The 12862-nt window shown below is 42.2% G+C and overlaps 1 protein-coding gene across 1 annotated transcript; it reads left to right on the top strand.

Annotated features, from left to right (window-relative positions):
- Positions 1-2273: 2273 nt before the first annotated feature.
- On the top strand, positions 2274-6127 carry LOC132911547 (protein odd-skipped). The gene is made up of 2 exons (XM_060968255.1): positions 2274-3250; positions 4025-6127. The coding sequence occupies exons 1-2, from the start codon at positions 2727-2729 to the stop codon at positions 4377-4379; spliced, it is 879 nt and encodes a 292-aa protein (XP_060824238.1). The 5' UTR covers positions 2274-2726; the 3' UTR covers positions 4380-6127.
- The last annotated feature ends 6735 nt before the right edge of the window (positions 6128-12862 follow it).

Raw genomic sequence — 12862 nt, 5'->3', positions numbered from 1 at the left:
AACATTTTGCGGAATTATACGAGAGGTAAGTTTCCAAGTGTTCTTTGTCCACCTTTACCCTCCCTCTCCTCTTCACCGCTGTTCCCTTTGGGCGATGCACCGCCTAGATTCTAGATCTTGCGTCCTGCATCCGTGGAAAAACGTTTTGTACGCTAGGCTGCAGGTGGTTGCTTCGCGATACGTGCAGCCTTTTCGAGCCAAATCGACGGGTCGGAACGTTGAACGATGCATCCAAGTGACAGAGAAACAAAGAAAGATCGAAATTGCGATCTAATTAGAAAAAGAAAAAAGTAAAGACAAAGAAAAGCGAACTTGGATGTTACAGAAGTTACGTACGGATCGAAGCGCGTAAAACATTTCGTCGATAAGATCGTCAGAGTCACGATTCGTAGAACGAATGACGAGCTTTCTCCTTCGACTTAAATAAAACATTAACTTTGACCGATAAGGACAGCCGGATTACGAGAAATTCGCTAACTTTTGAGTCATATCGACGGTTCTGTCGCAAGATCGCGTCGGCAGGTACAAAGGGGATGGATCTGAAAGGATTGGTAGATGCGCGAGCACCGTGGACGAGTGTCAAGAGATTCGTTCTAACCCCGTGAATACGTCGTCAACGTATTTGTACGTCGGTGTCATGCTGTCTGTACCGTCATAAATCGATAAGCCCGATTTACCACGTATTCTTATCGATAATAACGTACCGCCTACGAGAACTTCAGGCGTTGCTGAATGTTCGCTTTCGTTTCTTCCTCGGCCAATATTATATTGGCAAATTTGCAGAGATATTTAGGATTTCGCGACGACGATCGTGCGAACACGCGGTTCGGAATAATTCGGAAAAGTAACGTATGCAAAGCGACATAATTCGGAAAGCTAATATACAGAAATATTATCGGCATTAATTATATATGTAAATTTCTCCGAGGAATTGATCGTAGATACCGATGAACGATCGAGGAAAAAAGAAAAAGAAAGGGAGAGACTGTGCGTTTGCGAAAGATGGTCCACGTTGCATATATACGCTGTAGAATTATTCTCTCGGTAAAAAAATTGCCTCTTTTAACTTTGTACGAAATATATTCCATTTTTATAAAGGTATTATCGCAGATCTGCAATCTTGTTTCGGGAATTTTAGAATAAATCAGTTAAAAAAAAATATGCAAAACTAAAGGAAGGGTGTAAACCGTAAAACAAGTAGCCGCATACGAATACGTGGAAAATTACAAATGCTTGACAATGGGATTTCGTTTTCAATCACGTGCACAGATTTTTTCGTCGCAAAGCGCTTCTCTCGTACGAGTTTTCGCAGAATTTTGACTCTGCGCGTTGTATTCCGTTCCGATGAATTGTTGTAACGAATGAACTGCGTGCGTTAGCGCTCGCAAAATATTGACCAACGCGTTTAAAAATTTTTAACGGTATTTGGACACACATTGAAACGCGATTTTCTGTAAAATAAATATCCAGTTAGGTGCTTTTGAACCATAAATATATTAGCGAATAAAACGAAATTTAAAACACGTCAGGCGTGTTCATTTTTAAGGTTGTCTATTTAAATTTTTAGCGAAATCGGTAATCACCTTCTTCTTATCTTAGCTCTTTTACGGCCGATATTATCCAGATGTCACAACTACGCGTGACACATTCCTCCGTTAATGTAACCAGAATTTGTCGAATATTCTCGAACGAGTCACAGATCCTTGTTCGTTATTGTTTACAACTCTTGAACGCGTGAGAACTCTTATTGGTTTGTCGACGGTTGACAGAAATACCTACTCTTTTCTAGTATTCGGCTAACATTGATACGCAAAATACGTAGAATCAATGACATTACCAAGAATCGGAAGAGGTCATCGAAAAATGGCACGAGTTGCGATTGAAAGGGGAATAAACGACACACGCGACGATTAACAGTTAAGATTTCGAAAGGCGGCATGCAGGTTTTCGATTATCTTATTTCGATTATCGAAAAAAGGATGGCAAGAGCGATATGAATTCTTAGGGAACCGACGACGCTACTCGAATAGCCATTTTGCTTATGTTTCGTTTAAATGAAATAACCGTCGCGATCGGCCATTCACGAGGGACAAAAGCGTAAAAAGAAGGATCTCTACGCGTATATCTGCGTTCGTTCCGTGGGTTTAACCACGTTAACGATCAATTAAAGTCGCTGTGATTATCGCGGGTGCCGCGGGTGCGCGCATCCCCCTACGGGGAGTGTAAAAGCGGCAGCGCGAACCGGACGCCCGGTGGCGGCGTGATGCCGTGTAGTTGTCTTCGGTGTGTGAGTGACGCGGGACGTTAGAAGTACGACTGGACTGGCGTCGCGACGCCCGGAGGGGTCACCCTGACCCGGAAGCTCCGCCCCTGTGGAAGTCGAGCCGCCAACCGGCGTATCCAACGTTCAGAGTACGGTAGGAGGAGCCACCGTGTCTCCTTGGCGCCAGGTAACCACCGATCCTGAACTGGAACCTCAACGACTGTCTGTTGGCATTTAGTATCGCGTCGACTCTCGAGCCAACGTCATCTTCTTTTTTTTGTAGCAAAATAATAGTACAGAACGTCGTGAAGAAACACGCACCGTAGGCAGCACGTTCGTTGGATATGTTACAGAAATTTTCGAGTATAGAAATCGACGTGAAAGGCATCGATATCGTACGGAGAATCTAACGTGATCGACGTTTAACAGACAGTTCGAGGGGAAGGATCGTTGTTTTCTGTGTATGACGGATTGTTTTTGTGATTTTCGTGAAACTATGGAGACCAAGATGGAACCGTTGACACCGCCGCATACACCACCCACGCTGGACAGATCGATTCACCAGCAGCAACATTTGCAAATCACGTCGCCCAGGTGGATCAGGTCTCAGCAACTGAGCGCACGATTCGGACAACATTCGACGGGACAGAGCTACCAGGCAGCGTTTCTCGATAATTGGCTGAGAGGTGCCGCGCTACTGGCTGTCAGGGGTTGTTGCCCGCAGACTACGTCTCCCCATTCTTATCACCAACAAGGTCATCAGGGCGTACATCCAGCACTTCCGGTACCTCCTCCCGCTTCGTTCCTTGCGAGAAGGTTGCCCGGTCAAAGACCGAAGAAGCAGTTTATCTGCAAATTCTGCAACAGACAGTTTACCAAGAGCTACAATTTACTGATTCACGAAAGAACTCACACGGACGAGAGACCCTACTCTTGTGACATCTGTGGGAAAGCCTTCCGCAGGCAAGATCATCTAAGAGATCATCGGTGAGTTCGACGCAAACGCTATTTTCCACAAGTATCAGGACTAAGTGACGTTTGTTGCGAGCGAATTTTTCGTCCCGTTCGGTTTGAAAATACGAGATAGATTTTGAGTGTACGAATTGAATATACAGTGAGACTTGTTACATAGGATTGTACGAACTATGAAATAAATGTACATTTTCAATCAAATTTAGTTGTCGCTGAGTAATCAATACTTCGTACGAATTTTTATTCCTAGTGATGAGAAACGTTTCGTTTAACGTTTACGAGCGATGCTACGTACAGTAGCGTTTCGCTACCTCGCTCCAGCAAATTCGTTTCTGGATCGATGCGTATAGCGACGTTAGCGCGGTATCCTGCAATACGGTAGAAACATATACAAATACCGATGACGGTATCGTAGAACTTTTCTAGATCACGAACAATTAGCTTCTTCCAAGCGTTCTTCGTTCCTCGTTTTTCTATGTCGATTGTCCAATCGGGATAGCCGAAACTTTAAGTATCGTTTTTCTACGGACCTTGACGTAAGAACATCTGCCAAGTATAGCTGTATCACTTATCAGTTCCCGACGAGCTTATCTCGAAGCGGAACGCTTCAAACGAACTCGATCGTAATCGATCAGCGAATCTCAATAACAATCGTAATTAGGGTTTGGTCATGGCGATGTTTGACTAAGACTCGGTTCTGTCAATAGCCGCGTCGTTTTACTGTAAGAGAGAAAGAAAATGCGACAAAGCGACAGGATAATAGAAAAACGGGTTGTTTTTCTTTTTCAGGTACATCCATAGCAAGGAAAAACCCTTCAAGTGTAGCGAGTGCGGAAAAGGATTTTGTCAGAGCAGGACTCTGGCTGTTCACAAGATTCTGCACATGGAGGAATCGCCACACAAATGTCCAGTTTGCGCGAGAAGCTTCAACCAAAGAAGCAACCTGAAAACGCATCTTCTCACGCACACGGACGTGCCGCAAGATTTGAGAGTCGAAACTCCGGTCGCATCGGAATCGAAGATCGACGCTTCCGCGAGCGTTAGGCAAATAACGGAAAGGATGACTAACCTGATCCCGATTCAAAGGACCAGCACCACCGCTCCTAAATTAGGCTTTAGTATAGAAGATATTATGAGGCGTTAAACCGTCTGCTCTTTCGATTCCTCTTACGTTCTTTTTTTTTTTTTTTTACCGCCGATATTTTTCTTTTACGGAATGTACAACGTGTTTCGTTCGAACTTGGGCATAAAATTCCCTATTATTACTGAAATATAGTTTCAATTGTCACAAGTATCGCGACATCGAAAATAATTAGTCGCAAGAAAGCTAAATTACATACTTTCGCCACGATTCCCGGTCGAAACACGTTCGTTACAAACGTACTTGTACTTCGCGTTGTAAATATAGTTTCTGCGCTTAAATTATTCGATTACGTTGCGTATGTATCACGAAGGGGAAAGAACGAGCGAAGCTTGTTCTTGTCTTTCTATCTCCAGTTACTTGTAAATAAGGGTGTATCTATATTTAACTGTAAAATAGTAGCTAATTGCTCGAAGGCATATGTGTCGCGATTAGACATAGTATCGACTATCAGTTATAGTTTATATTTCTTTTAATTATTTATTGTTTACGATGAAAAGTGTTTGAGAAATATGTAACGATTCGACTGTAACTTTTCCTTTGTAACTGTAATTGTATTGCGAATAGGTTGCATCTCTGGTAGATTCTATCTTTGTTGCTACCTTTCACGATTATACAAATGTTACACTTAACCAAAGATCCATCGAACACTCGACAAATTAAATGCACATTCCTATACGTTTACATACCGAATGTATCCGATGCTTTTTAGAAGCATCGGAACGACGAAATTATGATTAAACGGGATTGAAGAAATAAATCACACGCGATAAGCCAGCTCGGAGAAAGGGAAATTCTAACCGTTAGAACGGTCGGTGAAACGTACTTATGTTTCCAGATCGTGAATAAGGAGGCGTCGGTGGTATATCTCTGGAGGCGTCAAAGTAATTGGTCACTGCGAGGGCAGACAAGAATCTGTCCCAGGAAGCCGCAAGGTGTTCTTCCTCTATCCAGACGTAAATCGAGTTTCCTGATCCGTGTGTATACCCTCCGCCTCACCGTCCGTATTTTTCTCTCCGAAAATTAGGAATTCTCGATCAGATAAACCGAAAGGGACACATCCCGGTAGTTGCCTGCGCGCCACCTTTCTTCTCACCATTGCCCTGTAAATAGTCCCAAAGATCGTTTCCCTCCTCTTCTCCTCCGTGTCTGCTTCTTCGCCTTTCTCTCGTTTAATCTAGGAAAGAAAAAGACGTCCGTCCCGCTTCTCGCCCTCTGGACCACCCACGTCTTCTACATACACGTATAGTTTATATACCTGACACGATCGCGACACGGTTGTCGCGATACGTATTCCTTCGGGCCCCTTACCTAATGGCTGGAAAGCTCCCTCGCCGGTGATTCCAACGCGTTACCATTAATTTAAGACCGTTGTAAATAAACTCGCGCGAGGGTTGCACCAGAGATTTTTGGTTTTTCAAATCTGCCCACGAATTTATACGGTGCAAGCGAACGAGTTACACTTTGTGCAAGATATGCCGGAGATTTTCATAGGTGTTCGAGATTTTAGGGAAATTGCGAGAGTAGCGCAAGTGTTTAATGGACGTTGAAGTACTCTTTTAATTAGCGATTCGCGATAAAGTACAAGATTATATCTGTGAATGGTGGTGCTTGAAATTACTCCAACGCGAAAAAGTATAGAGAGAGAGAGACTCGATTGTTATTCTCGTTGAAAGTTCTTTCGTAGTTGTATTTTTGCCTATTTTTTTTTCTTTTTTTTTTTTTTTTTTTTTTTTTTTTTTATGTATCTTCCCTTCTCCTCATTGTATAACGATACTGTCGGTGTTCCGATTTCGGTAATCGAAACGTAGGGATATTGCGAATGGACTAGCGTGCTAGCGCGTAGTTATACCAAAAAATAAATAGAAGGATACTGTCGTCCTAGTCTATTCTAATGTATATTTAAATATTATTGTTATCGATTGAAAATAGAGATCAATTGAAACAAAATGGCAACCTGATATTTTGATTACCCGTTATACCGTTGCGTTCTGTTTTTCTCTGATATCTTTTTAAGCAGGTCTTTTGAGCGGTATATCTTACATGCTTTGTATACTACAATATATTTAACGAGTAGATATGGATTTTAATTTGTACAAGAGTCATTAATACGTTCCTTTAATCGAGCGTTATCGACACAAAACTTGAATTCACTAAAGTTGTATGTAACAGCGTATTTGTATACAAAGAAGGAATCGTATCGCTTTATCATTTTCTCAAGTACACGTTTTACAAAATACTATTTTATTCGGAACCCGTACATTATCGATACCGAGCAATTTCTGCAGAGAAATTTCGATCGTACCGCGTATACTTGAAAGATAATTGAAAGTAATAAAGTTAAGTCACTATATACCATATACTATGCTAGAATATAGATGTAGATATAGAATAGTACTCTGTCACGAAGAATAAGATAATTCGTTTATCGTCGTACAATTTACATCGAGAGATTAATGTAACAATTTTTCGAAAACGTCAACGTTTTCAAATTTTTTCCATAGTTGTAATAAAATGGCAATTGTGCGTGTGCCACCACCATACGCTTGTTCAATTTTCTTTTTTTTTTTTTTTATTTTATTTTAGTTATTTTACAATTTGTCCTTGTGGACATTTGGTAAAGTGTTATATCTTGTTGGTGAAGAAAAAAAAATATAAATAAAAAATAAATATAGCATGTGGGCGGCTACCCCCAGCGGGGTGCCAGCTTTGTTTTCTCTAAGTTATATCTTTTATGTTGTTCAATTTTCTGGCCGAGAATTTAGCAAAGGAAGGAGGAACGACACACGCCCTGTCTTTTCGCCACTCGCTGTGTACTTTGTCGACCTTCGCACATTCTCCGCTCGTCGAAATATCACGTTTTCCCGACAACTGTCGGCAGTTAACCTGCTTGCTTGGCAGTTAGCCTTGTTTAACTTTAATTAATTCTCGCACCCCTCCGGGACAGTAAAGTATACCTAATGAAAAATCGAGTAAACAGTCCCAATTGACCTACATACATGTTTCTCGATCATCGCGATAACTTTGAGTCATTGTGTGCGATCGGTCCTCTCTTTTCCGACCGGATTAATTAATATTTTCGGTATCAATTTCCTCCTTCTAGGGACACATAATAGATACAATCGGGAGGGCGCATTTACGGGTTATATAAATCGAGGGACCGCGTCGTTGGGGAATAAAGATAAAAATAGAAAGAAAATATGCTTGTGTTATAAGAAACTTAATCTCGGTTTTTTCCTTCTCAAGGTAGAGATCTTACGAAAACTGCACCGCCATCGACAAATATCGTTGTTTTTTCCCCGTAATTTCGCAATTATAACGATTTATCTGTCCACGATCATCGAGCAGAGTGTGAAGGATAATTGCAACCTTGTCGAAATCCTCGATAAGGTTCGAATGAAAGAAAGGATACAGAAGAGATACATCAGGATGCAGGTAGCCGAAGCAAAGAGAGAAGAGACTGGAAGGAAGGAGGACAGAAATACTACGTATTTGATGGAAGAGAAAGGATGCGAGATGGATGGAAGAGGTTCTTTTCGTACCCTTTACCGATCCCTTCGGGGGCGATTTAATTACAATAATCACAGCATTACGGTTCCTGGTATCGCGGCAAGTCCACCGTGACTTGTCCCACGGAGAAGACTAATCGTTTTTTCTAATCGAGGACAGTCCCCTGATTTGGAAACGCCTCCAAAACTCTCGGTTCCTGGGTATTTAGCTTTTGACGAGAGCGATAGAACGAGGCAATTTGTCCGATTGGGTCGAACGTCAGGTGAAATTTTCTAACATCGCGATACGATTTATAGAAAAGTTATAAATTCGCGGAGTTCTTATCCCCTAAATGGTAATATTTTACAAGTGACGATACGTAAATTATTCTAACAACGACGAAACTCTTTTAAACGTAGAAAATTTGGAAGATTTTTGGATCGGTTCGGAGGAGCAAATTATCAAATTTGAGAAGCGGAGTTCGAGCCTCTGTTGGTTCCAAATAATTGATAAGTACCAGCGATACGCTCTGGGCGAAGTTGTAACTTTATCATACACGTGTATCATGCGACAGATTGCGATTCAACTTGAGGAACGCCTACTGATCTGCAACGGTGTTTATCGCTTCCTGCGATCAGTCGATTTAGACACGACTTTGTATGCATAACGATATTAGCGGCAATCGCCGAGACGACCCGTCCACCGGTATCTGATAAATTCATCGTCGCTGTTATTTATCTGCGAAAAGTTTTTTGATGTCATTTTTTAACAACGCCGTGAATGTCGCGTATCTCGAACGATCTTGCGCAACTTAATTTCTACTCGACATATGTACAATGAATTACCTTTATAACTACACTGTGTACGAAATACAATATGTATGAAATATTATCAACTAACGTAAAAAGCGTTGCAAAGTTTATTGAAAAACGTGGATCCGATTTTTCTTCCGATGTTATCGAGATACGACGTACTCGTTTCTGGCGCATAAAAAGAAACCGCGGTATTAAAAGCGATTAAACCGATTTCCGAAATTGGAACAGCTTCGGTGGTTCCCACAATTGTCGAATTCCACGATAAAAACGCTGCTACTTCCAAATAGCCCGAAATTTCGATGCCAGTGTCAGTTTTTTGTCTTTCATTAACGGCAACGTTGTCTGCCCTCGTTGTCTCCACTGGGAGTTCCTTTCTTCGGAATTGCGCACGCCATGAAACAAGAGTTTCCAGCGACTTCCTAACCGCAATGCCGAAATCACCCTAAAAAGCGAAGAAACGTTTCGTTTCTTTTTAAGCGGAGAAAAGGGACCGGGAGTATTGACCTTGGTTCTTTCACGCAGTAATCTACCAACTGTGTAACAATATTGGTCTGTCAATAAGCTGTCTCCTAAGTCCTACGTTCATCTTTTACGGCTTTGCGTTAAGTAGGCAAATTAAGCGACACTTGGGATTTCGAAATTCTTAGAAAATAGAAAATAGAAGAAATGTTCTCTGCTAATCGGTGCTACCACTCGAAAGGAATATTCGATAAAACTAAGAAGATACATACGACTCGCACGAAAGTTTCGTTCCTCGTTTAACGAATAACTTATTAAACGAAATATTTTATTTTAATTATATTTTAGCGAAATTATCTACGATACGTTGTCGAGGTCGTTATACCTTCGTCCAATAGATGGACTTGCGACTCGAGGGTGAATGGTCGTTCTAGCAACGAAATGTTAGGAAAGGGGGCGGCACTGGACGACGATTTCGGGGTAGCGGTTTTATAGCGAGCTCGCAATTGTGGGAGTTAGCACGGTGGAATGTCGTGAGGGCCCCTGGGGTCCACCCTCGGTGCCTTAAAACGTTAACCACAGATCTCTCGGGTGGATTAGATCTCGCTGGGTCCGGGCGAAGCCCCGAGCTACGATTTGCGGCCAACAGGGAGACGAAGAAGAAGAGAAGCTGGCCACGGTTCCCTCACCGTTTCCTTTCGCGTACCCTCTTATTAGGGCGTGAGCCTTATCTAAGGGTCATAGGGCCCTCGCGACCTCCAAAGTCCCACAGGCGATCCCGCAGAATTCCAGGAGTCACTGGTCACCTCTACGCGTTGTCCGTAAACGCGATTTCGGTTTCGATGCTAGAGTCGATGCTTCGGCCTTTGAAGAATCACGGATCAGGGATCGATTCTGTTCGACTTTGCCGCTTCCCCGTTACCTTTCCTTTTCTATGACAAATTTCCATCGATTCTGGACGTCAAAGGAAACAGCGAAGAATTACAGATAAACGTAAACGCAATCGCTTGAGATCCCAACGGTGCCTTGAGACGATGCGTCCGTTGACGAGCACCGTGTGACTGCGCGGCCTTTATTCGCACGAACGATTAAACGCGTAATAATAAATTTCAGGAAAAGGAAGGTGGCCCCAACGTTTCGGGAAGACGGAACGCGCGCATTCAGGAAGGCGAGAGGAACTGGTGCCCGCGGGCTCATGGCCTGTGGTTAGGGCGGTGCGCAACCTCTCTTTTTTGCTGGCCGACGATTAGGTAAACTGGCTGGGTAGCGGCGTACAGTGTGCCCACGTTGTAGAAACACACTCTAGGCCTGCTATTAGTTAGTAGTATAGTTTAAACTCGAGACGCCGGCCGATGGGTTGGGGCGCGGAAGAGAATGAATACGCGAAAAAGAAAAAAACAGCAGAAGGAGGAGAAGGAAGCTTCGGGTCCTCCCTTTTAAACGCCGCTAATTCGCGACCTAGCCAGGCGCCAGCTCACCTCATTTCGTTCCTTCGCTGCTCTCTTTGTTCTTCTCTCTTTGTTAGCCACATAGGAGATCGAAATAAGACATACGATACGAAAGAGGCAAGTCTTGTATTCGTTCTTTTTGCACGTTGACATTTCTTCCAGGAAAGAAATACAATGTCGTTGTTTAGATCATTCATCTCGAATCATGTATCTTATCTCATTTTCTAAGCCTTATATCTCGCATCTTGCATCCTATATCGGGTTATTCCAGAGACAATGTCCTATTTTCCAAACGTAACGCTTCGAACGTGACATATTAGACCACGCGATGAATACTTAGTCTTATATCTCGCATCTTGCAACCTATATCGGGTTATTCCAGAGACAATGTTCTATTTTTCAAACGTAACGCTTCGAACGTGACATATTAGACCACGCGATGAATACTTATCTCACATCTCACGATAATTTCGCTCTTAAAAATCTTTCGCTAAAGAGTCGTATCAAGAGTACCCTTCGACGCAGGCATTTCGCGCGTGAAATTTCAAATTTTGAGCCTAAGGTTGCCAGACGGAAGTTGGACGCTAGTTCCCGAAAAATTCGACAGCTAAGATAATTCGAAAGGTTACGGAATTTTTCGAAGGGAATTTGTTAAATGTTTAGTTTTCCCCCCTGGGAAAGGACTAGTTTGTTTTCCTAATAAGCTACAGTCGATATCGTTGAGCTCTTGAGTTACCGACGGGGCGCACCGTAACGAGTAGTTGCTTCACGTCGCCTGTGTCACATTCGAATGCAGATTCGCTCTTCTCCGATGCATTCGTGTCCTCGAATACGGGTTCTTCGATGTTCGAGGAAGGTTTTATCCGCCTGATGCTGCCATCTGAAGGTCCGCTTACTAAGAGGAAGATTTCCTTCCAATTTGTGAACATAAATTCTATAGCGATTTTCTGAGATAAAATTGCGGCGGAATTTTAGGCTTTGCTTTCAAAGTATGCGAGTGAGGTACTTCGTAGGTATATATTTTCAAACGATCGTAAGGTTTGTCGGTTTCGTGCAAAGATTTTAATGCCTCATCGATCGTGCAGTTACTTACTGTAATTATGAGTCGTGAAATATATCGTTTATTGTTCGTCGTTATCGTTATTGTTGTTTATATGAATTGGGACCAAGTTTTATATTCTTTGATCAAGAAGTTTCAAGTTTAAAAAAATATTCGTACCATATAAATGAAATACTAATTTTATCGTCACGAATAATTATTAAAACAGTGAATAGAGAAAAAGACGTCGTTCTCGGACGCTTACTTTTCTCGTATTTAGTTTATATAAAAATAAAAATATGTATTATATATCTTCGTAACGTACTTTTGTTCGTAGAACGATTTTCACTTTTGCGACGCAGTTTTTCTCACCTGGATCGCGCGGATGCATAGGATGAAAAAACTCCGGTGTAGGATAAACGCGCGTAAATTCCGCGCGGCAACCGTGGATTATCGGCTCATAATTCACCGTGGGCTAAGACAGTGATTGTCAGTTTGCAGTTGAGCATCCGCTCGAACTCGCCTCGAATCCGCGTAATGGATCATTACAGGTCGAGCGATAATCAATTTTCAAAGTACTCTCCGGCGGCGCGAGCCAGAAAGGGACCGTTTCGAACCACTGCATCCGCCGACGCGTAATTTCAATCCTGTCGGCTCGGTACTTTTCGTTCTTGCGGCCGATATAACGCGCTGGTTTAGAATCCAACAAGACGGAAGATTTACCGGCCAAGCTTTTAATTGAAACGGACGTTGATTTACATTACTTCGCGGGACGTTACTTTTCCATTATACCTGGTATCTTTGAAATATTTTTAGTTAAGGTAGCTCTCGCAAATTCTCCACCACGAACTAGCTTTATTATCCCCCTATGAGAATTTAAGTCGGTTCTAGAATTTAAAAATTCTTGCAACTAAGCCATTACAATTTCTTTTCCCTTGATGCGTTAGAAGATTGTCTAGGCGAAACGCGAAATGTCCTTAATTTTCCTCAAGTTATTCAATTTAGCAATTTTCACGACGCTTCTCCCTCAATTGAGACTCGTAAGTGCTTTCGAGCATTATATGCATATAATTCACGTTGCTATCGGTATCATCTCGTTCAAGTTTTTGTACCGATAGAGACAGAAATTTATAAAATATTTCATACTGTATTCTAATCTGAACTATGGATATTAAAGGGTCGAACGTGGAGCCGAAGAGATAAGGGAAAGAGAAAAGATAAAATTGTAATTAAAGC

This window comes from Bombus pascuorum, chromosome 10 (genome assembly GCF_905332965.1).
Source record: "Bombus pascuorum chromosome 10, iyBomPasc1.1, whole genome shotgun sequence".
In the NCBI taxonomy this organism is placed as follows: domain Eukaryota; kingdom Metazoa; phylum Arthropoda; class Insecta; order Hymenoptera; family Apidae; genus Bombus; species Bombus pascuorum.
This window is presented reverse-complemented; position numbering and strand designations above follow the sequence as displayed.

Excerpts from the sequence above, each read along its gene's own strand:
- LOC132911547 (XM_060968255.1), top strand. The coding sequence starts at position 2,727 with ATGACGGATTGTTTTTGTGATTTTCGTGAAACTATGGAGACCAAGATG. Across the intron at positions 3,251-4,024 it reads GATCATCTAAGAGATCATCG|GTACATCCATAGCAAGGAAA; the intron begins GTGAGTTCGACG and ends TTTCTTTTTCAG.